We start from the raw sequence: 26,694 nt of genomic DNA on the forward strand, positions 1-26,694 counted from the left end.
ATGTGAGTGAAATTTGTAATTAATACATCGGCTGGGCAAAGCACAATGCAATAAATTTGTCATTGTTGTGTGTGACCCCTTTGGCTGAGCCCCATGACACAATATTGTCTGGCCTTTGTCACCATCTGCTGTTTCTAGTAGGTAATGCATTTACTCCGTATGCTAAAAAAACATTGTAAACCTGTGAGGTTCTGATAATTTCGGTTATACGGGTATACAGTACTACTATAGTAGTGATGGTAAATTATTATTATTATTATTATGACTAGTCTATAGTTGTTTTTTCTTATCATTTAACCAAAGAGACTGCAATAGCTATCAATGCTAGATGTCGATATCAACTGTGTCATACACTTCATTGAATCATTATAAATGACTGTCAAGAATATCGTACAACCAACTTTACACTAATTATACAAATATTATTGTGACGTATTTAGATTATCCATATTTAGTGTAGCCATTTCCGTCCACATACTAACAATCAACATCTTAAAAGTAAAAACTCGTATGTATGTATGTATGTATATATGTATGTATGTACTGTATATATGTACAGGTACGTATATTTGTGAAATGTATTCATGTAATTTGTAAATGTTTTGTTTTTTCCACTAGAGGCCGGTAGCGTTCATAATAGTACGGTTGAATCATATGAAGAAGATGTTAGCTGGTGTTTGTGACCTCCTCTCGTGTTTAGCATTGAATTGGGCCAAACAGAAGGTAAGAACTTCATCGAAAGGTGCACTTGAAAGATGCATACCGTAACGATAAGTGCAGCAACTGCGATCTCAATGTCAACTCATTTTAAAGACCCTCTGTGGAGTTGTTTTGCTACTTGGAGCGCTAGTCAAGCTCAATAAGCATTTGGCTACAATTCTGATCTAATGTTGACGCAAATGACAAGGCTATAACCGCAAGATAACTATCAGACATTCACTATGATGCTCAACAACGTCTATTTAAATAACGCCATTCGCGATTTTTAGTAAATCAACTTTAACTGAACGCAACTCCTGCTATAGATCGGATACACGAATCCCATCAATTGTTTTCGAGATTTTTAGTTGTATCTTTGATCGCTCATGTGTATCCCGTTTAACCGCGTCATTTCCCTGTGGGAACACGTTAAAATCACTTTGGCAGAACGGTGCGAGCTCAGACTTTGTGTGATGCAGGTTCATCTTATCTTCAAAGGTCTTTTATGTGCATAGTTCTATGGTCACGTGGAGCCACGAAATCGAGCTGTGGTGCGTTCTATTTGACAACGCTGCCACGCAGGACTTTGATGTTTTTGTTCAAACACAGGTGGAAATTTAAAAATGTGCCGTTTTTTTAAAACCACTGACTAATGGCACCAATCACTAACAGAGAGCATTAAACAAACATGCACAATCACCACAGCCAGAATTCATGATTAGCATCTTCAGAGTGATTCCCCTGAATTGTAGAGTATGTTTTCAAATATATTTTATCATCCGGGGTTTTCACAGTTGAGGCTCAATCCTCTTTGAGGTTGACAAGGTTATTGAGTCCCGGCTAATGGCAGGATTAGCCTTAGCTGAGTGCAGATAAACAGTCACCATGGAGCCAGTATATGTGCAGCTGTTAGTTGCCTCATGTGTTGCTGAGTGAATGCAGGTGAGAAAGTCCATTTTGGGGGCGGGGGGGAAGAGTCTCTGATTATGTTTTCTCCTTATTTTGAACATCACACTTGAGCTAGTCATTCATGAACTAATACATCCTGTTTGTCTATTTTGCTTTCCAGGATGGCACAGTGGGGTGCCATATTCTCAATTATTGTGGCTCTTACTGGAGCAGCACTTTTAGCTTCTATGCACAAGATCGATGAAGGTCACACAGGAGTGTACTACAGGTGAGTGTGCAGGGCTTTCGGCTGTTCTATGTCTGCAAAGCAGTTAACCTGCTTATCTGTAAAACAGCCATCTGCTTCAAATCTGTTTGCCAAAGACATCTTAAACATATTTAGTAAGGCTTTGGAAAGTCATGTTACAAATGCCCAACTGTAATATGGCTTTGACAGTTTTCAGGGATGGACTTTTGAATAAAGATGCTTCAGCTTGCACTTTGCACAGTTCGCCTGGCACCTATCACGGGCTACTATACTATGTACTATGGTGGAAACAAATCCTCAAATAATCCGGGTACCTCGCAAAATGCTCTAGGCATTTTTTCTGCTTCAGGTACCCACTCATTTACATGCAATCTGCCAAGAGAAATTCAAGCTAACCACAGTAACAATTATATCACAGTAACACGCCGCTAACCCAGTAAAAAGGCCAACTTGAAAGTAAAACTTACCTTACCAAATAATATACGGACGTCAATGCCAAGGTACGTTTGGATAGTTCAAACTCTGTTTGCCATCACAAGCTCTTGCTACCGAGTTCAACAACACAATGAAATATCGTTCAACCACTTAAAAAAAAAAAAACAACTTGATCACACTGACACTGTATTGTACGGCGCCTGTGGCCAGCACTTAGCGGTGACTCCAGCGCTCGCAGTCTTCAAGTGCTCTATATAAGGTGGTGAGAGCTGTCAGATTACTATTCAAAGGCAGTAGATGAGAATAACTCTGCACACTTTGATGCTCACAGCCTGATAGAGTTGCCATTCCAACTGATCACTTTTTAACAAAGCAGGTTAACTGAAGTGTGTTATTTGACCCTCACAAGGGTCGCGGGGTTGCTGGAGCCTGTCCCAGCTGTCCTTCGGCAGTAAGCGGGGGACACCCTCAAATCGGTTGCCAGCCAATCGCAGGCACACAGAGACAACAACCATCCACACTCACACTCACACCTAGGGACAATTGAGTGTTCAATCAGCCTGCCATGCATGTTTTTGGAATGCGGGAGGAAACCAGAGTGCCCGGAGAAAACCAACGCAGGCACAGGAAGAACATGCAAACTCCACACTGGGAGGCCGGAGCCGGAATCAAACCCTGCACCTCTGCACTGTGAGGTTGATACGCTAACCACTCGACAAATATTACAATTGAAAATCAAGAAAGTGTCACTTGCAGACTTTCCTCGCCTGCAATGCATGTGTACCTTCAGGCCAACCAAGCACATACCCTTTTTTAGGGCTGGCAACAGGAGCAATAAAATAAAAATGTAAACGAAATTGTCTTTTTTTTTTTTTTTTTTTTTTTTTTTTAATTGTCCTTAATTAGCAATTTAAGTTGATTTCAGGACGACATTGTCTCGATGATGTCTGTAGCAACAATTTTTGATGGCAATTAAACCAGTCAATAGCCTGGAACACGTGACATGTCAATCATGACACTGTAACATGCGGCTGGGAACAACTTCAAAATAAAAGCATGCCTCGGCATTGATGTCCATATTTTGTTTGGTAATTTAAGGTTGACTTTGAAGTTGGCCTTCTCACTTTACCGTAACAATGTTGAAAAAGAAACGAGGGGTTACTTATTATGAGCCGTTACTTATTGGAAGGTACTGTACTTACTTGCACTGAGGTGTAGTAAATGATGCTGGTGTCTTGCCGCCTTTTGAGACATATTTTTCCTTGCAAATTTGCTTCAAAGTCTAAAATAGTTCAAGCACTAAGGACACTGGGTTTTTGTGGTTCCACTGTCCCGGTTCATCACAATTGAAAAACATGTTTGTTTTATAATCCCTTGCTAGGATTCCTGAAATGAATGTGTTTGCAAAACAGGGGAGGAGCTCTCTTGACCACCACGAGTGGACCTGGTTTCCATCTCATGCTTCCATTCATCACCTCCTACAAGCCTGTTCAGGTGATTCAAGTAAATGTGTGCTTCGAAAATATTATGTATTGTACCACAGTCAAAAAAAACAACACTTCAAATTGTCAATGAAAACTTCTGATTCCAAGCAAAACTGACTGTATTTTTGGGCTATAAGTCAGACTTTTTTTCCCCGCAGTTTTGGCAGCGCTAAACAGGATAGGTGGATGGACGGACAGATGGAATGCATTTAAAATTTTTGATAGGCTGTCATGTCTGTGTAAATCCCATTTTTGTATCACATAAAAATAACGTCTTATAATTGCACTGCCCCCCTTGTCTCATTAGTGTACACTAGACTGTTATGAAATGTGATCTTTATTAATTTTTTTTTAAGACGGAAAAGTTGCAAGAATGAAAACTGCGGTTTAGCAGCTGTGATACACTTTACCAAGTTGCCAACCCAGAGGTATTGCGTTTAACCGCTTTGAGTTGCAGGTTAGCTACGTGTTGCAACTTGACGCGCTCTTGACACTTTTCCATTGGCAAAAGCAGATAGTGTGTGAGTTGAGCATTCCGATTTGAAGGCTGTATGGATGGCACGAAATAAACTAACACGCATACAAGCTTTCTATGGATTAGGATTTGCCTCCTTATTGTGGCCGACGAATATCTAATGTGATGTCAAACTGTGTCATTGATGGGAGGTCCTGAGACGTTACAGAAATGGAATAACAAGTTATATGGAATAGATCATGTTTGATAGTAACTTGACTTTTACTTGTAGTCTGCAGGTTCTAAACTCCTTACTCTGTTTTATTGTGACCATGTTGTTTTGTAGCAACACACACATTCGTCCTCAAAAGTGATTTCACGGTCACATTTATAATGCCAATAAAATGTTCATACATTGTAATAACAGGCAAAACAGTGACTATTCCTTTAAGCACGCTATCATAGATGAGATTTATCAAAGTGGTCTTGGACTGTATTATCAACACATTGGGTGGGAATTCATCTTCTGAAATGTTCTTCCATTCACAAAAAAACATATCATACAATATTATTGGTCATATTTGATCGTAGAAGTTTACATTTACACGACTCAAGGGCATGATGTTGTATTATCTTTCTACTTTGGACGGGAAAAATAAATCATTAAAATGCAACATAATGCCATTCATGCCCATGATCGTGTACGTAAACTTCCGTCCACAGCTGGACCACTTGGTTCCCTACACGTGGCACGTGGTCGATGTAATTTCCTGAATGTGTGCCGATATGTCCGAAAATAATGCATTGTTCTTGTCCTGTAGACGACGTTGCAGACAGATGAGGTGAAAAATGTTCCTTGTGGCACTAGGTAGGGGTTCTCTTTTGTTATACAGTAAATGGTATCGAATTGATGTTTCACTAGTGTTGCATGACACCAAGTATTCAAGAGGCTATTAAACTGTGTCAATAAAATGCACTGGCATCATTCTCAGAGGAAAGGTTCACTCAAAAGTCATTAAAACTCCTTTCAGTGGTGGGGTGATGATCTACTTTGATCGCATAGAAGTTGTGAACTACCTTGTTCCCTCAGCAGGTAAGCAATAAAACAACTCTTTGATTCCTCAGAAAGTCAGCATGTTACATGTTTGATGTCATGTTGCTTTCCCTCGACAGTGTTTGACATCGTGAAGAATTTCACTGCGGATTACGACAAAGCCTTAATATACAACAAGGTTCATCACGAACTCAACCAGTTCTGCAGTGTTCACTCCCTGCAGGAGGTCTACATCGGACTGTTTGGTAGGTACAAAAAGAGACAAGACTCCCAATAACAACTCCTGCTTTAATAGAACATGTCAGAACAAGCAGCATGACTGCACCAAAAATGGCCCTTATTGTTAAAAGAGGAAATGGGCACATTTACGCCAACGCTGTCTGATATCTCAAAAAAGCTCCGCGCTTTGGTATACGTACCGGTAGTCTACGTTGTTGCTGCTTGTGGTACTGGTTTGTGAAGTCATATTCTCACCTGCACACCCACAATCTCCTCTTCAGACCAAATCGACGAAAACCTGAAACTAACATTGCAAGAAGATCTAACAACCATGGCACCAGGTCTCATCATTCAGGTACAGTGACAATAAATAGTTTTACTTTGCATTATTAGTTTTACTTTGCAGGACGCTGATGATTATTGAATGAGGCCGTTATTATATAACAAGTTGAGCAATGCTATAAAAGCGGGATCTGGTGCAGCTTATTGTATTGAAAGGGAACACCAATTTGATGACGTCATTGTGTCTCTTGGCGCTTGTGGAACTTCAGAAGCCTTGGGAAATACAATCATTCTGACTTCCTGTGCGCTTCAAAATATAATAGTCTAATTTCAACACAATCTCTTGTTGCCCCACGACAACCTGATCAACACACGAAGCTGTGTCCTGACGTTATGTTAGAATTATTCTTTTTGCCTGTCAGGTTGTATTCATCCATCAGAGCATTGCAGTATGATTGTGAAATATTTTGGAACTTGGTTACCTATACACTAAAAAAATTTTAGTGTAGTTCTCAAATGAGCACCAGAGGTTGTTGTTTGCTGCTCTTTTTTTTTCACCAACCCACCAATCTCATGAATGAACTTCAAGAATAATGGCACGTCTGTGCAAGGTTTATTCTTCACATGCGTGGGTAGACCATTTTAAGGGAAATAGATAAACTTCCATTTTTATTTCCTGATTTGATCTTAGTGTTACTGTTTGGTGCTTTCTAACATCTTTTTTAATGATTTATTGCTTTATTGTTGTATATATGTTAGTTGCTCCATGTACATCACGTTGTATGCAGCGATGGCTGTTTGAAAGTGCTCTATAAATACAGTTGAGTTGAGAATTACCACCACATACTGTATATCAGGGCTACAAAATGGCAGCTTGAAATTAATGTTCCACCACCTACTGGAAGGTTGGGACCTTGTGATCAGCTAGTTGAGCTCAATTCTCTTGGGCAGCGGTCCAGTGCCCAATCTGTTTTTGCACCACAGGTTACTTTCGCATAAGCACAAATTTTGATGTACTGACTCGTCGACGGGCTCCTGCGACGTGTTCATCCGGCATCTCATGGCGATTGGAGCCATTAGCGGGGAACTAATGTTTGACTATCATTTGAACCCCTCACAAGTTTCATGTCCGCTTCGTACAACATTGCATTCGCGTCACTGTCACTTAAAAACCGAAAGGTATTTAGAGTTAGCTTTTACAACCACTGCAAAGTCCTTTACTATCCCCACAGGATCATCAGTCATCAGCATTTTTTTTTTTTTTTTGGAAGGGAAGTGGTGGACTTGAATAAAGAAACCCCCTAAAACCCCATAGATAAACACACATTTCATTACTGAGTGTTACACTTTGCCTTGGGTTTTATTACTCTGGGCCTGAAGTTTTCTATAAATAACTAGATTCGGTTGAAATAACAATTGCTGCGCTTTCTGCCAAGCCAGTAATCTTGTCACATTGAGGATCTTGAGCCCCTACATCTGGATTCATGGACATCTGACTTTGCTTACTGGGGTGAACACTTTTTGGGCAACGTTTTGCTTGAAGAGCTAACCCATCTTTTCTGTCTGGTTTTGTATTCGTGCTCCATAGGCAGTGCGTGTCACAAAGCCCAACATCCCAGAGAGTATCCGCAGAAACTACGAGCTCATGTAAGTTTTCTTTTGCTTACTTTGTGAACAAGGAACATTCCCCCAACCCTTGACGTTTGTGTTGTTTTTGACCCTCTCCTAAACGGATGTTCTTGTCGCTCGCAAGTCTACCGCAGGCGACCTAACTACATTGTTCATGGGAGTCTGAACACGTTATTTTGACTTGAGCAATCACCAACAGTTACTCTGTTAGAGCAACTGTAAAATGCTTGCCCCAGCCCTCCACCGAGAAAGGCAACTTCATTGACAACTTGGTAACTTGCTATGTTTGAGTATTCAGACCCCTCTCACACCTCTTTGTCCAAAAAGTGACAAGCAACAATTTTAGTAACTTTTCCTGGTGATATTTGGAGGATTTTTTTTTTTTTAACTTTTTAATTTCAATTTTCACAATCGACAAAATATAACATTCCACAACTGAGAAAACAAAACAAACAAAACAGTCCCCTCACACAGATGAATAAAAAATGTTGCACACCATGACAAAAATACAGATATCAGAGTTCAAATGGTCCCTGACACATCCTCCTGCTTCAACAGAATAAACAGAGGCCACATAGGGCATCGCTTTTTTTCCATCCAAAAGCAAAAACATCCATTGTAATTCGAAGCCTTGCAGTCATCTGTTCCAAAACCTGTCTCAGTCTCTGTCTCCACTGTCTTACCGTCGGTGGAGTCGCAGTCCTCCAGTTCAGAGCATTTTCTTGGCAATCATTAATAGAATATCTCCAAGCAAGTAAACCACAGGAACCAAAGGAACATTTACCTTCACAATATTTTCAATTTCTACCTTAACACTTTTCCCTAATGCAGGGGTGTCAAACTTATTTTTGTAGCGGGCCACATTATAGTTACGGTTTCCCCGAGTGGGCCATCATGACTGTGAATTTTGTGAAACTGTAGAAATGTTTGATCATCTCCACATATTACATATACAGCACACAACAAATTGGTGGATAACTAGTTTAGAAATCGGAAGTCAAGAATAATGGTTAGTTCAGCCATTGGTGACCTTAATGTAATAAGTGCGTAAGGAGTTAATGATTGCAATATCTCTATGTAATGATGGATTACATTTGACTATTTGAAATGTTGGTTCAGACTTTATCAAGCATCATGGAAAAGTTGACATGCTTGATTTGCTCTCCTGGGCCGCACAAAACGATGTGGCGGGCCAGATCGGGCCCCCGGGCCTTGAGTTTCACACCGGTGCCCGAATGTTTCGATTTTTGGACAGTCCCAAAAGATGTGTACGTAATCACCAATTCCTCCACAGTTCCTCAAGCAATTACCACTCAGGGGTGGGCTTACAAACAGCAATCTTAAAAGAATTGTCAAAACACCTCATTTTTCATTTCCAATTAAATTCTCTCCACACCTCATCTTGAATGACAGCATTTGGGCCCAATTCCCACTTTTCCTGGATATTTACTTTATTTAGTCAAGTATCATAAGAAATCCTTTTATATAATTGAGGAAGGTTTTTCTTATTTGGAGCCCTTGTCTCTACCACAGAAATGAAATACCGTATTTTCCGCACGATAAGAGCACCTAAAAGCAATCAATTTTCTCAAGAGCCAACAGTGCGCCTTATAATCCGATGCGCCTCCTATAATGATCACTATTTTGATTTCTTGGACGTAGTATTTTAAATGTTCTTTGTTACAGCTGCAGCGCTTGTGAAAGCTCTATATGAATAAAGCTGGATTGTATTCCTTTAGCGTCGCTCCATCTAGTGGATGCATAATGCAACTGCAGGCACAATTGTAACTTCTATTCTATGCGCCTTATAATGCGATACGTCTTATATATGGATCAATATTCTGATTTCTTGGATGTGGTATTTTAAATGTTCTGTAAAGCACTTTTTTTACTACTGCAACGGTTGGAAAAGCCCCATATAAATAAACCTGTATTGTATTGTATTCCCTCGTGGATGCATATTGCAACTGCAGCCACGATTGTAGCTTCTATTCTATGCGCCTTGTAATGCGGTGCGCCCTATATATGAAAACTGTTTTAAAATAGGCCATTCATTGAAGGTGCGCTTTGTACTCCAAAGCGCCTTATAGTGCGGGAAATGTGGTACTCTTTCACTTTGTTTGGGTTTCTGCTGACTCTCACTTTCTCTCTATGACTCATAAGATAGTGTCTTATTTGGAGGTATCTGGATAGATCATTTGACTCAAGTCCAAATTGTTGTTTTAGTTGTGCCTTCAAATATCTGGTTTATTATGGTAAGCCCGCTAATGGCCCATTTTTGGAATCTGGCATCCCACAATGACGGGGAGGAGTTCTGCGTTGCCCATAGTCAGCACACATGTTGAGATTGTTTCTGGGCCCCCGAGTCTTTTCTTTACGGTTGCCCCCACTTTAGGAGTATGTTTCATCCATTCATTCTCAGTTTTGATCCGACTGACTGATTTAATATCCGTAAAAGGCAATACATCGGATGATGTCTCCTTTTCTTGCATTTGCTCTGTTTTAAGCCACCCGGTTTACTCATCTTTAGTAAACCAAGGCACTATTGCAGTCAATCGTGCAGGCATATAATAAAGTTTTAGGTCCGTTAAACCCTCTTCTCCCTGATCCTTTGCCATAGTCAAGATGTGAAGTCGTATTCTAGGCCTTTTATTCTGCCAAATGAATTTAGAAATTAAGTTATTCAGCGTCTTAGAAAAGGAGCCTGGTACTCTTATGGGTAAAGACAAATAAAAAGAGTCTAGGGGGAACTTTTTTTTTTTTGGGTGGAGGGGGGGGGGGTTACTGTCTCTACTGTGCCAAATAAAGGAAGAGGTTGTGTAGTTAAGATAATTGGCCTTGAACAATTGCAGAGGATGGTGAATGAATTCCCAAATGGCGAAATCATTGTTGAGAGCAGCGAAATGAAAGTTCCGGATTTAATTGTACTGGCCAATTTCCTGTAATCATCATCGCCTCAGATTTATTTGCATTCATTTTGTATCCCGAGATTGCCCCGTATTCATCAAGGCACTTCATGAGTGCCGGCACAGATTAAAGTGGATGTTTCATGAGAATGAAAATATCGGTTGCAAAAAAGTGTCATTTTGAGAACTGCCCCTCCCTTATCTGTTATCCCTTGTATTGGTTCGTTTTGCCGTATAGCCTCTGCCCGAGGTTCGACACTCATTGCGAAAAGGATCGGTGACCTTGAACCCTCACTTTTGATTGAGGGTCTTTGTGAAGCAGCTCAATCCAGTCAAATCTTTTTCCAAAGCCCAATTTTAATAAGAAAGTGTTGGTCTACCCCGTCAAATTCCTTTTCTGCATCAAGGTTGAGAAGCGTTAAAGATGGCATCTTTTGCTTCCATTGATTATATATTTAAGACTCTCCGTATATTATTTGTTCTCTGGCGCCCCATCATAAATCCTGTTTGATCCGCTTCGGTGAACTTTATGTATTTTTGTATTCTGGCTGCTGTGATTGATGTCAATATCTTAGAATCAACACACGGGAGACTTATGTGATGATGACTGGGACATTGCAGGGGCTCCTTCCCTTCTTTATGCTGGATCGGCAGATCTCCTGACTTCAAAGCGTAATCGTACACTTTACACAACAAGGGTGTGCGAGGTGACTTGTAAAAATGTATATTCCCTTCCAAAGCCATCTGTTCCTGGTGATTTCTTTATTTTTCTTTTTTTGATGTAGTTATTGCTTCTTTAATCTCACCTTTGCTAATTGGCTCTGCTAATTTTGTTGCTTCCTTTATTCGTTATTCTCGTCATTTTCAGGGGATTCCAAAATCTTTTATCATCATCTTTCTGAGATTCTTGAGGCATGCTTTAAAACAGTTCATCATATTTTGCAAATGTCTGTGATATGTCTTTTGGGCGTATCCTAATCTGTTTTCTGGGTGTTTTTGTGGACTCTCCGATTAGATTGCTCCTTCCGATTGTACCATCGACTGACTTTATTTCCCATTTTGTTGTATTTTCTACTTAGAAACCTCAGGGCCCCCTCAGCTTTAGCAACATCTCATCCAGTTTCAGGCTGGCCTCTTTCAACTTTTTGAGTATCTCTTCTTTATTTCTTGTGTTTCCTCGAATTGTTCAATGTCATTCACCAATTCAAGTTGTCTAACTAGCCTCAGTTTCTTGAGTCGGGATCCCAGAGATAAAATTTTTCCTTTCATTGTAACCTTTCCACTGTAGTAACCGCTGGGCCGCCTTGTGTGGAGTTTGCATGTTCTCCCCGGGCCTGCGTGGGTTTTCTCCAGGTACTCGGGTTTCCTCCCACATTCCAAAAACATGCATGGCAGGCTGATTGAACACTCTAACTTGTCCCTAGGTGTGAGTGTGAGCGTGGATGGCTGTTCGTCTGTGTGTGCCATGCGATTGGCTGGTAACCGGTTCAGGGTGTCCCCCGCCTACTGCCCGAAGATGGCTGGGATAGGTTCCAGCATCCCCCCACGACCCTTGCGAGGATAAGCGGATCGGAAAATGAATGAATGAATGTAGCCTTTCCTGCATCCCATAACACTGGAGGAGAGACGGTATCATTGTCAATTATAGCAATGTACTCATTTCGTGATGATCGCATTTCCTTTTTCATTTGTGCATCTCTTAAGAAAGACACATTAGGTCCCCAGTATTTAAAGGTACTGTCAGCTCCTCCATTAATTCTTATGGTAATTATCGAAAATTGTTATTGATCCAATCGTACTGCTTCTTACCCTGTGTATGTGGGGTTTTGAAATGTAAAAAAATAGTCTATTCTCAATAACTTCAATGCACTTTTGACATGAATGTGAAATCTATCTCTTGGAAGAAAAAGTCATCCACCAAACTCAACTCTCCCATGACGTTTAATAAAGCTTTTGACATTCTAGATGGGGGTTTTGACATCGTAAGGACTCTTCACATTGTCACAGTTCAGTAGCAGTGGCTTTCAACAAACTCTCGGCAGTGCATGTGTCAACTTTCAGTTGAGGTTTAGATATCATTCTCTCAAAGCAGATATTTTCCTCTCGCATCACCGTGTCATTTCCATCAGCTGGGGAAGCAGAGAAAAGCAGCTAAACAAAATTGATCTGCCCTGGCATTATTTTTGTGTGCATATGTTCACCTGCTTGGCAAAAACGGCAAATACTTTGGAAAGTGAACAAATCAAAACATGCAAGAAGGCTTATCTCGATTCCCCCCCCCAATTGGAGTGGGTTTGTTTTGTTCAACCCATTCACTGGCTCGACCCCCCCCATTGGAGTGGGTTTGTTTTGTTCAACCCATTCACTGTAATGCTTTGCGGCAGAAGGATGCCGCAAGCGCATTCCATTAAGTTTAATAATGTGTGCAGATGATTTCCACGTACTGTATAAATTAACTGGGTTAGTCATTGCCGTCGTCTTTCTTTGTTCAATCATTCATGACGCTGAGATCTTTGCAAAAGGGGTTGGGAAGATGATGCAATACAGGCTTTTGCGTTTGTGAGGTTAAAGGCTTGTCTATACAGCCGGGGGCTTGTCATGAATAATCAACTCATTTCGATCAATGACTGCATAGTAAAGTATTGATGATTATTATTTGTAATGCTATGAAATTAGCAATTGATTGTAAGTGCGCAACGATATGTGATCGTCGTATAAGGTACCAACTTGAACAAAGTGGTATAGATTCGTACATTGCTTTGTTCACGCACTGGCTATGCAGCGAAGTGTTTGAAATTTTGCAATCTGGCTATCAGATGTTGCTCTGTAATCCGGAAGTCGACGGGAGTTCACTTTTATTTGAATACCAAGTTGAAAAGTTTGATAATAAAACACCGTTCCCGCACAATTCAAATATAGCAATGCTTCCCTTGAAGGTTATGAAAATTCATTGCTGTGTCTGCTGTGCGGCTTTCATCTTACCTGTACAACAAGCCGTAATAAAATCACCTGCAACTGCAAGGAAGCACACAGAAAGCCAGAAACCTGACCTGGACCAGGAATTTCAATTATTTGTTTGATTCGAATGGATCAGACCAAAAAGTTGACATTCAAGAATTTAGGAATCGGGCAATGGTGACGTGGCTTTGAGTATAAGATAAGATAAGATATCATTTATTTGTCCCACGCAGGGGAAATTTACAGTCTACAGCAGCAAAATTGGGGGGTAGAAAGAAGAAAAACAAAGTGTTTGCATTCACAAAAATAAATGTTTCAATTTCAATGTACACAGTTCAATTAAGCGCAATATAAGTATGACCTCATACAATAAGTCTATTTGCATGTGTTGTCGGGATGAGTGAACACATGCACAGTCTGAGAACGACAGTGAGGAAATATTACTGGCTATTTCCGTTTCAAATTGGGACAGCAGTTACAGGCCTGCTTAAATTCTGCAACATTTTCCATTGTTGACATGGACAATCACTGTCAATCCGGTTTGCTACAATTTCAGGATTTTTAGGGCTGTCAATAGTGTCCAGATTAGTTGTTGACATACGTTACTCGCAAAAAGTTATGAATATTTGGCTTTTGGAGGAAATTTCTGGATAAAGCTAAAAGGCACAGGTCAACTTGATTGGACCTTCTCTACGTTTGAATGTGCTTGTCCAGCTGTTCTACATTATGGTACGCTTGCACAAATTGCTGTTCTTTCGCCAGGGCCTGAATAACAAAAGTCACAGCGGGTGTCTGGTTTCTGTATCAACCAATAAATTTTATGGCACAATTAGAATCGGCATTTCCCTCGTCCTCTTCATCCTGCCGGTCACATTTTCATATTGCGAGACAAAAATGAAAACTTCGCAATTCGGCAACAGTGGCTCACTATCAGCATGTTCTCAATTTTAACAGAGACTGGAAGAAGCACTGAAAGGCACATCAGTTGTGGCATTCTTGGAAATGCTTCTGGCTCAAACACCTGTAAATCTTTTGGACCGACCTGCTTAAGCTCAACATTTATCATGAGGGTTATAAATATTCATATTTCATGTTATGTGATATTAGTGGATGACGGCCTCGGTAGACACAAATTCACAATTGCACTTGAGGGATTTGTAGCCTATGGCGTTCAAGGTTGTGCGATTTCCCCACAGGGAGAGCGAGAAGACCAAGTTGCTGATCTCCCAGCAGACGCAGAAGGTTGTGGAAAAAGAGGCCGAGACAGAAAGGATCAAAGCTGTAATTGGTACGCATGCGATTACACTGAGCACAAATAATGTGACGAATGGAGGATTTCAGCGGAAAAGACTGACATTTGATGCTTTTGTCTCTCAGAGGCTGAAAAAGTGGCCCAAGTGGCAGAGATCAAGTTTGGACAAAAAGTCATGGAAAAGGAAACTGAGAAAAAGATCTCAGAAATTGAAGGTGTGTATCCCGGGCTCCGACTTTGTTTCGAAATTATTTGGAATGTAGATATATTTGTTTGTGCGACGGAATATATTTGGCAAGTCCCAGCAGGATCGGCTCAGCTGCGATAAGGGTAATGATGAATATCAGTCGAATGTGTGTGGGTGAGCCCTTTCAACAGTCGTGGGTATTGTTCACACCGAGTCACTGATACAGGTTGGGGCTTTCACCGCCTCAGCCTTCTTTTTCCGCTGTGCCAAATGTGCAGTTTCTTTGGAAAGAGTGATTAGTTTCGCAATCCGCCTGAATTAAAAATAAAGAAAACCACTTTTGATGAGGAGGCACATGAATACAGTCATCAAGCTGAGGAATTCCTCGATGGCCGCTAGCATGCAACGTAACTCGAGCAAGTAGACAACGTTCTACTTTCCCAACTTACTTCCATTCGGTGCGCTTCTTAGATGAGGCCTTCCTGGCACGACAGAGGGCCAGAGCAGATGCCGAGTTCTACACTGCGCTGAAAGCAGCAGAGGCCAACAAGGTGAGAGAAAAAGAAGCTAAGCCGCACAATAACACACCTTGAGGTGAGCAAGTCTCCTGCCAAAACTCTCTCAAAGAATAGACGCGTAGCTGCGGGGGGGGGGAATAAATAAACATGCCAACGCCTGCTTTGGTAGTTAATAGAACTCAGCCGCAATAAAAACCAGAGAAACAGAAAGTGTTTTTTTCCCAGGGCTTTCCACTCTGTAGTCACTTGGTGATTTTATTTATTTATTTTTAAAGTTTCTGAATTCCCACCTAACTAAACAAACCACACCAAGGGGGAACCCAAACTCAAGTTTTCAGGTTTGCCATTTTCATTGCGTTTCCTCTCTTGCAGCTGAAGTTAACACCTGAATATCTGCAGCTGATGAAGTACAAGGCCATCGCCGCCAATAGCAAAATCTACTTTGGGAACGACATACCCCACATGTTCATGGACTCCGCTGGCAGCTCAGTAAAGGCCACCGCTGCCCTGGATCTTGCGGGAGAGCAGATCTTGGATGTGGAATAGCGAGGAAGGTATATCGCGACCTAGAGGACAACCCAGTTTGGGGGCGTTGGACTTGATGCTGGAGGGCAATGACTCAAAACTGTGACGGGCAATTTTACCCTCCAGCCCAAAGACACGCTGCCGACCAGGGTCCTTAAAAAAAAAAAAAAAAAAAGTATGTAAAACATCAGAATAGGGCACTTTCAGGGCATACATGGCATCATTGCTGGTGCAAAACTTTTAAGAGGTAGAGGGGGGTAAAAAAAGTTTATTCCTGCACATTCAGTGCACCCAGTTTATTTAGCAAACAAAGAACACAGCTCCATGACTCTGCAGTTAGCACTTGTGAATACTCGCAATATGACAAAAATATTTTCCACGGCTTTTAACCCGGTCCCAACAAATATTACTTCTTCTTGACAGTTTTGTAATGCTCTTGTAAAATGACAAATTAGGTGATGGGTTTAGGAACGTATACAGCCAAGTTCCATGTCAACTAAAGATATTGCAAATCCAAACTTTCAAGTGCAGTAGATTTTTTTTTTTCACCAATTTCATTCAAGCAGAGAGATTACACTGGTTTTGCGTGTCAAGTTTCTCCGTCTCATTTCGCAGCGAGTAGCATCTACTGATCATTGCTCATGCATCATGAAGTCGACCCGAACCGATGCATGTCATTTTTTAATCTCTGAGACCTTACTCAAACTTGACATTTACTGGTTTCACAGTAAAACCATTTTGAATTGGCCATCATCACTGGCATCTTTTGTTCTTTTTGGGGGTTTTTTACACTTCCGGCGGGTGCGTATAGCGCACTGTGTGTAAACCTCATCTTTCATATTGATTGCGACATCCACCATTCTTTTTATATGTTGTGTATCATTGAGACACTTGAAGTATGTTTGAGCAGAGCGATGCATTTTTCGAGACGGACATGAGGCTTCTGGCACCGGCAGACATAAAGAGTTTGTTCCCGTCCAAACAAAATATTTTAATGATGAAGCGTGACTTGGAATTGGAAAGCCTTTAACTCAAAACTTGAGTTCAGTTTATGGAATGGTGTTTGTGGGTACGCGTTTTATTGTGAATAGTCGTTTTATACATTGCAAATTTTGATCAGGGTGAAAGTTCAATATGAGGCCATGTGTGTTCCAGTTCAACAAATATTTAAATACTTGGAACTTTTTGTGTTATCTGAGCTATTGTCAAATTTGTTTGACAATTTTGTCCAGAAGTACAGTATTAAGAAAATGACGAGTTTTATAGATACCATCTACTCACAAAATGTTGACTTGCAGTGTTTGGACAAAGTGACACAAATAAATAGCAATCTTTTCTTTTTCAAATCTATTCAAATTTACACTCTGACTACAAGTCAAGTCTGGATCCCAAGCACATCACCAGAAACTGAGAAACTTTGGCAGGTGCACCTCTGTCCTCTGCCTTCACTTTCATGTTCAGTCAGTGAAAATAATGTGATGAGATCAGTCAGAATCAGATTTAATCATGGAAGAATATTCCATATCATGATTTTTTTTCCAAGTACATTTCCCATCATTTTCTGCATGCGTTGTGATCAGTGAGTTTGAAGCATTGGCTGACTGTGAGCAGAGACGCAACTCATGGTTTGTGTTACTTCTATTAGTAGTCACATGATCAATGAATACCAGTAAGACCATTCCGACCAGCCAATATGGACCTTTATAACAGCGCCCCAACACTGGCTCTCCCACTTTTGACAAATAGTGTGGATTTGGATCAGGAACTGTTCATTTCTTTCTTCATATTTTCTCTTTCCATAATTTTGTCACACATTTTTCTTGGTTACATCGATCCAAAGAATCTGATGGCCCGAACATTGTAAGCTTTTTGAGACGTTTTCTTGCCACGTTGAATCTGGCTTCCTTCTTGTTGTTCACAATCTTCCATTCATAGAGGCATCATTTGATTCTCCTACAGAGTATTCCTGACTTCTAATGAAGTTGTGTAGACTTGTAGAAGACATTCTGCAATCATCTACCTCAGTGATCTACCTCTGTGGTCTTTAAGGCCTCTTGATGCTGATAAGAGCTCCATTTAAAAAAAATAAAATAAACTATGCACCAAACGGGTGATTTTGATACAATTAAGGTTTTAGCTATTTTCTTCCTCTGTATGCACTTCTTACAGCTGAATGATCATAATAATCAATACCTGACATGAGCTGCAGACTTAGCTCTTTTCATTGTTTTAAAGTTACAAGAAAATGGCTGCACTTGGCCAATTTACCTCTTGTGAGTCACTTGTCCAGATTTTATTGAGCCCCTGAAAATGAATTTGCTCCGCATAAAACGGCTACGATTAATTGTGTGAATGCTGTTAACATAATTCTGAATTTATTCTCACCATTCCAACTTCAACATATTCCAAATCTTGACGCCATGTTATATTTTATTTTTCAAATTTCAAAAATTTTATTTTTCCACAATATTTGTCATTCCACATCTTTCAATATCATTCCATAGCTTTTGATATTATTTAACGTTTTTCGTCCCCAAAGTGCACATTTCCACCTTCCGGCAACCTGCATATTATTTCACATTTCACCAATCATTCCATTCCATTTAATTTTATTGAATTGATTTATCATTCCACACCATTCCATATTTTTAAGATAAAAGATAAGAAAACCTTTATTCGTCTCACAATGGAGAAATTCCCAATTTTCCCATGCAGCATTTACACACGCTTTCTCAAGAAACTGCATTTTCGAGCTAAAGGTAGACTCGCATTCTGTGAAATCTGTTTTTATTTCTTCAAATCCAACATGGTACCTAAATGTAAAATCCAAAGCTCTGTCATTGTCTAAATACTCATGGACCTTACTGAAGCTTCAGGGCGAGGGTATAGAATCACCTATGATATGAGACATGTTTGAAGTAGTCGTATTTCCGAAAACTTGATCTGATTTCATTTGCAGAGCATATCTGGTATCACAGTGAGCAGATACGAGCAATTAAGGAGAATTGGAGCGTGGCCCATTGCAACTGCTGTTGTCGTAACTCATTGTACTGTATGTTACTGCCTCCGTTCTCTGGTGGTGGTCCAAAATGTCGAAAAAGTTGCCGTTTGTATTTAATGGGGAGATAAAAGCAAGGCTAAGGTTTATACACTGAATTCAAATGAAAATATCCTGTGACAATAAAAATTTTTAAAAACCTGTGGATTTGATTGGTCAATTTTTGTATTGTCCCGACTGAATTGCATAAACTATTCTTACTGTCCTGGTGAGGTCTATCTCAGGGGTCACCAACGTGGTGCCCTTGGGCGCAAGGTATCCCCCAAGACCCACATGAGTAGCCTGCGGGCCTGTATTAACCGGTGCGAGGGACATTGTGATTTTCTAGGAATGGTGTAGAAGTGATTAAAATGTGAACACTGCGAAAGAGTTGTAAAGGTGCTGCCGATTTATGTTTCCTAATTATTGTGATAATTCATTGCCATCTAAAATCTCTTCTCATAAATGAGTATCATTAATTTACATAAAAATGGTAAAGGGATGTTTTACTACTTTTTGCAATTTTAAGCAGTAAAAATGTCATAAATTGTCTATCAAGAACTTGACAGCCATATTTTTCATGTAGAAGTAACATCTTTTTAAAAATGCATTTCGCCACTTGATGTCGACTGAAAATGACATCACAATTGCGCTGGGCTCGGGTATTGAATAATCACAGCTCACCGGTTTTCTGAGTTTGGTCACCTGACATATGTGCCCTGAGTCGTGATTGATCATGACCTGAGCAACTGTGGTGTCATTGTCAGTTGACAGCAAGTGGCAAAATGACCAACCCCTGAGTTGGGTAAAAGCGGGTGGATTTTACGGCTTAATTCATGTTCCACAAGCACAATTATTGAGAATATACCTTGTTTAGACTAGCGTGGCCGCATAGTACAAACTATTGTCCATAATATTTTCTGATTTGCGTTCCCCTTTAAAGGCTCTATAATTAGGGACACCATTCATTCTCATCATAAGAAATATATTTTTAGATAATCAGGTTTTCACTGCATTAAATCTTTGAAGTAGGTCTAGTACCTCCATGAAGAAAACCGGCATGCTCAAACTGCTTTCAAATGTGTTGCTTGAGTCACAACATTCGAACCATCTGTCCGAGAGTTGTACTTTCATGGGTCTTTTTACAATGTGGCAATGTGGTGCCCCACCTCCAACGACTTGGGCTGGAACATACGTTGGGAAAGGGGCGCAGCATCCCCCACCTTTTGGTGGAAACTGATGTTGGGAAACAGAAACAGGAAACACAATGTACTCGTGAAAGGGATACTCATCGTGGATCTTGACTGAAGGCGTGGTATGGGCTGACTACTGTGACAAAGCATTTGCGTTCACTTCGAAGTGAAAGTCACTCGGAGTACTTATTAGGAGATCACCGGCAAGGATGTTAGATACACAACGCTAGCCCGTGATGAGCGCACCTTTTACGCAGCGTGGAGAGTCATGTGGGCCGATGCTCCAAAGCCTGTGGGACTACGTGAGGAGTGAACACGATAGTGTTCTACTCTCCCCTTACCTGCCCGTCTTGTGCGCTTTCCTGACCCACGTCACGTTTTGCGCACCTTTCCTTCTATTGGACCTCCTGGCCGGTGTCAGTCAGCGGGTCCGCGCGTGGAAGATCTCCGCGAAGCAGCCGCCGCCGCCTCTGCGCGCTTGGTTGAAGTGTCTGGGGAAAATCGCGGTCCAATACCTGACCGTCTTGCTGCCCGCCAGCGCGCTCCTCCAGATATCGAGGAGACCCTCTCAACTCCCCGAATGGTCTCCAAGCAGCTGGCGGCTTTTTACCGACGTTTTTGTCTGCTTTCTGCTTTTCGACGCGCTCTTTTTCTTTTGGCACCTCTGCCTGCACAGGTGAGCAAAATCACTCCGACCGTCTGTTCGTCCTCACGTCCATCCTTGCCACAGATTAGTGCAGGATTTATGTATATAAACAAACGTAAAATTGTTTGATTTTTTTTTTTGTTCTTAGCATCTGCATATCTGTAACTGAAATTTGAAATGCTGGATTTTTACATATGGGATGCTGTTTGTAAGGCAGCCCATGTGGAAAATAACGGCAACGTTTTCGGCAGATTTAGCGTCAGTGATTAAAAACTGATGAGGAGTTTTGAGTAACTGGTCTGCACAGTTGACAACAGCTATTTTTCATTTTAAATGTTTGCTAGTTACTAATTTAATTTTTAATATGTGCACATGCGTCTTCACACACACACACACACACACATATATATATATATATATATATATATAAAATGTATGTGTATATATATATAATATACATAATGTATATATATATATATATATATATATATATAGAAAATGTATATATATATATATATATATATATAATATATATAAAAATACAGTATATATATACACACACATACACAGCACACACACTCTTAACAAAAAGTTAGGGATGTTTGGCTTGTGAAATATATGGAAAATGTAAAAGGTTCACACTACAGTGATGTATCATGAAAGTAGGAGATTTAAGTAGAAGGAATCATTGCTCATCTCAAACTATTCATTGGAACAAAAGTTAACAACATTGGTGGGTACACCACAACAAAAAAAATGCAAATGTCTCAACAACATGTCATGTGCCCTTGAGCATCAATTACATCTTGATGAAGACGTCTCATGCTATTCACAAGTAGACTTTTTGTCTGATGAGGTATGGCATTCCATTCTTCTTGAAGGGCAACCCTCGGGTCATTGAGGTCCTGGAGTGCAGAATTTTGAGTCTTTGCACGGCAACTCGGCTGATCCCAGAGGTTTTCAATAGGATTCATGTCTGGAGAAATTGCAGGCCATTCCATTTGAGGTACACCAGTGTGCAACAGACGTTCCCTGATCGTGCAACCTCAATGAGCTGGAGCATTGTCATCCATCAAGATGAAATTAGGCCCGTGTTGTTCAGATCGGGGCACAATCACTGGATTTATAATGTTATTCCGGTAGTATGGGCTTGTCACTGTCCCATTCACAAAGTGACGGGCAGTTCTGTACCGACTGGACACACCTGTCTACACTGTAACACCACCACCACCAAAAGCTCATCTTGTGACAACAGTGGGTGATGCATAGCTCTCCCCTTGATGTCTCCAACATTGGTGGTGGCCATAATGTCTGCTCAACTTGAATTGACTTTCATCAGAGAACAGCACCGAGGCCAGCACAAATGCTCCCTGGCCCATGTAAAATGATGACGCTGTGGTCAAGTAACCTCGAAGGTCATCTAGCACGCTTGACCACGCTGATGTAAACGGTTTCGAATGATCTGACGTGACACAAACGTGCCTGGAGTTGAGTGGCATTCATAATCCGGTTTCTCAGGGCATTGTTCACACTTTAGCAGTCATCAACATGGGATGTGACCAAAGGGCGTCCACTTCTACATCTTTCTGTGACTGTTCCAGTCTCTCTGTACCTCTGTTGCAACCTGCCGATGACACTCTGTGACGCTCTAAGCTCAGTGGCCACGTCCGTCTGAGAACGTCCTGTTTGAAGCATCACATTGGCAAGGTACTGTTGATCCATTGTGAGGTGTCATCTTGGTTTCAAGATGTCAAAATGTGAACAGCATGATGAGGACGACTGTTTAAACACCAGCTGTAATTGAAACAGGACATTTATTGGTCGATTCAAGGATCAAACACCTTTTGTGAATTTTGCCGTTAAGCTCCTCGTTTGAGAGCAGCAACCAGCACAAAAAGTACTGAAACATTTATCAGTTGGACACAAGCATACAAAAGCCTTGTTGAGAAGGTCACTTTAAGTTCACCAGGAAAGGTTTGAATGCATTTTGGGCTCATCCTGAAATTTTACCGGAAAGCCAAATATCCCTAACTTTTTATTTACCGTACTTTGCCATATATACAATTTCATATGTACCTGTGGATTAAATAGTGAAGGTTGTGGTAAAAATTTTAGTGAGCGAAGCACGCTGCACGCCTGGTCCAGTCACTTGAATGAGCCTCCAAAAGGAGGGTGAGGTGTTTCCCGTGAAACCTTATGGTGGCCTCACCTCCGATGAAGACGACCTCTAGCCACAGCCTCGATGGTCCCCTCGCTCAACAGTCAAGGCCCCCGCCTCAGAGAGATCGGCTTGGTGCGGCCGCCGGAGGGCTTCAGATACCGGAAGGTGACGCCAAGGAGCCGCCAGCAATTCAGAGGCAGCCAAGTGAATGAGAGCAAGCTCTTTATTCAAACTCATTTGAGTGGACCTGCTGAGCTGCGCACCGCTCGCTAAAATTCTTACCACAAGCTTCACTATTTAATCCATTGGTACATGTGAATGTGGTTAAGTATTGTTGTAAAACAACCTTTTTTTTGTGGGGGGGGTTTTATGTGTTACAATTTGCAATGTCACCACATCGTGCAACTGTGATTTATATTTTGAATTGCCGCAAAACTTGTGGCTGACACTAATGCCACTTATGAAATCTTGTGGCAGAACCCTGCACACAGCAAGTATGCAGTGGAGGCTCACAAAGTTCAATTGATTCCACCCCAAGCCCTTTGGAGCCTCTTAAAATGCAACAGGAGGCACGTCGTTCTGGAACCTCGAAAGAAAATGCATCTTCAGTACTGCAGTACAGGGCGGGTGCACCATCTGCCACAACAGCTGCTTGTCCAATCAATCCACCATATGTATTTGTCACACGATTAAGCGTCGATCCATGTTTTAGGAGGACACACAATTAGTGACTTCTCATGTAATTCCATTTAACTTTGATCGGTTCTTGTAAAAAAATAGCTGTTTGTGAACTTTTGAGATCGCTGTGTGGTGGTGACTCATATTGCAATCTTTCACGGTTTGTCGTGTCCCAAAGCAAACGAGGCAGATTTGTTTGTGTTTACATCTCGTGAACATATAATCTGCTTCCTATTTTGCATAAATTACACTGTTTTCTTTACTTAATTTGCTTCTGGCTTCTGGCCAGGGCCTGCTTGCTCCTCTTCTCTGATGACGAAGTACAGTCTTTTAGTGTGTGCAGCTGCTTTTGAGCAGAATCTTTGCCATCTAGTGTTGAGAACTGTTATTACAACTTTTAATTGCTCAGCCTCAGTAAACATTTTTATTTTCAAAATCGTTGGGCATGCCAAGTGTGGGTGTAAGCCGCCACTAGTTTCCCATCCCTGATCTGTAGTTGCACAGTGCAAATGGTGAAAAAAAATGGAAAGTCCCTGAGTCTTTCTGTTGTTACTCAAAGCTATTGCGCCCTGTGATTCATTGATCAAGGTTCTGGAACTCGATTCATGACTTTATTTTATTGTTTTGGCTTTGCCTTTCTCTTTTCTTTCCCTGATTTTTTTTTACGCAACCCAAATAGAGATACAAAAAGCACCAGAACAGAACAAAAGAAGCGATGGAGCCAATAGTCTACAGCTATTTTTTTTACTGACTCAACTAAGCAGTAAAAATTTACTAAAAATAAAAAACGGACTGCAGGAATGAAAAGCAAACGGCTTATTGTCCAACTTTTTTATTGTAATACCCCCCAGTGGTTTCACGACTGTAAGATGAGTATAAGACCAACAAAGAAGAGAGAAGTCATCTGCGCTGTACAGCACATTTGACAATAAAGTTGTATTCAATTCAATTCAAGAAGGTGATCAGTATTGAACTGAATTGAATTGAATACAACTTAATTGTCAAATGTGCTGTACGCATGTGTAACATACAGCACAGATGAAATTTCTTCCCTCTCAGCATAAAACAAGTTATTCTATGCAATCCATTAAATGTAAATACAGTGTAAGTTCACACACCATTTCTGATGGAACAGTTATTTCTCATCTTTGTTTACTTTCCTCGTGTGTACAGTACGTCTCTATGATGGAATGAGTTGACTTGACGCCACATACTGTAATCAGGGAAAAATCCAATGTTTAAAGCGGAAAGCCATCTGTCACAATGTCCAAAAATCATATGATTCAACGCTAGTTCGTTTTCATGTATTTTGAAATGTTATTACTATGAAACAGCAGCATGGTTTACAAGTCAGGTTAGCACATACACTTTGCAGTTGTGAGTTTTGGGTTTCTATCCTGCTCCCACATTCCGAAAACATGCAGTTTAGGCTTCATGGAAGACTCTAAATTGTCCATCGGTCTGAATGTGAATTGCGATTGGCTGATCAACAGTCCAGAATATATCCCAACCTTTTGCCTGGTTAGCCATGACCCTAATGAAGATAAGCCATGGGTGGGAGGAAGACACATATGTGCTGTTCGTAAGACTCATGTCTTAACTTTCAAGTTTAGTGCAAGTCCCATGTTGCTCTAGGGGGGTGGGGGGTGGGGGTCAAGTCCAGTGTCCACTAAATTTCAAGCAAGTCAAGTCATTACGTGGGTTAAGCAAGGTATAAGTGAAGTCAAACAAGTCATTAGCACTTAAGCCACTTGGCATGAAAACACACACACACACACACACACGCACACACACACACACACGTAAGTCAATTGTGATATCTGACAGACAGTTGCTTGTTTGCTTCTTTTCAGGATCCCATGGCTCTATCGCAACGTCCACCAAGAGCACCACCAGCACCAGGTACCCTTCGCCCTGCAGGCCCAGGACGCCAGCACCTCCGAGTTGCTCTCCCTGCTGCTGCTAGCACAGATAAGTGCCTGCTTGGTGAACTGTCACCCCGTCAGTGAGGTCTTCTTCCACATTTTCAACACCTGGCTGGCGGTGGACGACCATTGTGGCTACAACCTGCCCTGGGCTCTGCACAGACTGCTGCCTTTTTTCGGCGGAGTCCCTCACCACCACATTCATCATCGGCGGCACAATGTTAACTTTGCGCCCTATTTCACACATTGGGACCACCTCTTTGGCACATACAGGAGGGACTGAGGGTGTATTCAAGTTTCATCATTCACTTTTAGGGCGTGAGATTTCCAAATGTCCATCTGCGCATCCACCAGTTGCAATGAATTGCACATTGGGGAATCTGTCATTTGACCGATCAGTCCTGACAACGCGCCCAATCTTTGCTGGCAGCTTCGATCATGGTTCAAAATCAAATGCAGAAATGTGATTGTAATATAAAGTATCCACATGTTCATGGAAGAGCAGGAGTGGTGTTAAATCTCGTCTATCTGGTACATCTTTTCTGTTGAGTTCACAAGTAGAAATGTCAACTCTTTCAAGCCAGTGTACCTACCAAATGCTTCGTGAGAACCGTTGTATATATTTTGCATTCATCTTGTATCGTCCAAAATGTAAAATGTTGATTTTGAGTGTTTATTGTGCAATGTAAATATCCAAATTCTGTGAACATTTTATGATATAAACTCTAATTATTTCAAGCAAGCCTTCCCTTTTTGTTTTTTCACACACCCCCGCCACAGCTGTTTCCACTTTCTGATGCACTTGATAAGCCCTTGAAGTCATCGGAGCAGAACATAGATTCCAGCTCACATTTCCAGTTTTCTGCCACAGTTTGAGTCCTTTGTGCCCCGACGGTCTTCTGTTCGCTTTGAGATGGACCCGCAGGGACCAGATTAAGAAACCAAAAGCATATGTGCAAGAGATGAGAAATCACCTGACATGTCACAGATTTTTTTTTCTTTTTCTTATTTTGTTCATTTTATTATTCTTCTATTTTGTTTCCAACACAAACTCCGTCATCCACATACTTTAATCACAAAACAATTGTCTTGTTTTCTCAAGGTGGTTAATGGAATCATGCCAGTTTCTTTTTTTTTTTTTTTTTTGCGGGGGCGGATTTTCCACAACTTTAATGTGACCTTTTGACAATAATAGCTGTATGCAAAAAAAAAAAAAAAAAAAAAAAAAGCGAGTCGAGTTTCACAAGTTGCATAACAGCGTCAACATCTGTGTTCCATTTCTAACTTGTTCAGGAG

The 26,694-nt window shown here is 41.0% G+C and overlaps 2 protein-coding genes across 4 annotated transcripts; both read left to right on the forward strand.

Annotated features, from left to right (window-relative positions):
- The first annotated feature begins 634 nt into the window (after positions 1–634).
- Positions 635–15,933, forward strand: LOC109524972 (erlin-2-like). Of its 3 annotated transcripts, XM_019885132.1 has the most exons (12): positions 635–723; positions 1,769–1,876; positions 3,703–3,784; positions 5,050–5,096; positions 5,260–5,321; positions 5,402–5,527; positions 5,783–5,856; positions 7,372–7,430; positions 14,473–14,564; positions 14,654–14,743; positions 15,187–15,266; positions 15,606–15,933. In XM_019885132.1, the coding sequence occupies exons 2-12, from the start codon at positions 1,770–1,772 to the stop codon at positions 15,777–15,779; spliced, it is 993 nt and encodes a 330-aa protein (XP_019740691.1). In that variant the 5' UTR covers positions 635–723; position 1,769; the 3' UTR covers positions 15,780–15,933. The 3 variants fall into 3 exon arrangements, with proteins under 3 accessions (XP_019740691.1, XP_019740694.1, XP_019740692.1); XM_019885133.1 differs by lacking the exon at positions 635–723 and having other exon boundaries at positions 3,672–3,784; XM_019885135.1 differs by lacking the exons at positions 14,473–14,564; positions 14,654–14,743; positions 15,187–15,266; positions 15,606–15,933 and adding an exon at positions 14,231–14,455.
- A 4,096-nt stretch (positions 15,934–20,029) lies between these two features.
- On the forward strand, positions 20,030–26,136 carry LOC109524973 (cholesterol 25-hydroxylase-like protein). The gene is made up of 2 exons (XM_019885136.1): positions 20,030–20,664; positions 25,327–26,136. Exons 1-2 carry the CDS (start codon positions 20,225–20,227, stop codon positions 25,679–25,681), a joined length of 795 nt encoding a protein of 264 aa, XP_019740695.1. The 5' UTR covers positions 20,030–20,224; the 3' UTR covers positions 25,682–26,136.
- Positions 26,137–26,694: the final 558 nt, after the last annotated feature.

This window comes from Hippocampus comes, unplaced genomic scaffold, assembly GCF_001891065.2.
Source record: "Hippocampus comes isolate QL1 unplaced genomic scaffold, H_comes_QL1_v1.1 scaffold45, whole genome shotgun sequence".
Classification (NCBI taxonomy): Eukaryota; Metazoa; Chordata; class Actinopteri; order Syngnathiformes; family Syngnathidae; genus Hippocampus; species Hippocampus comes.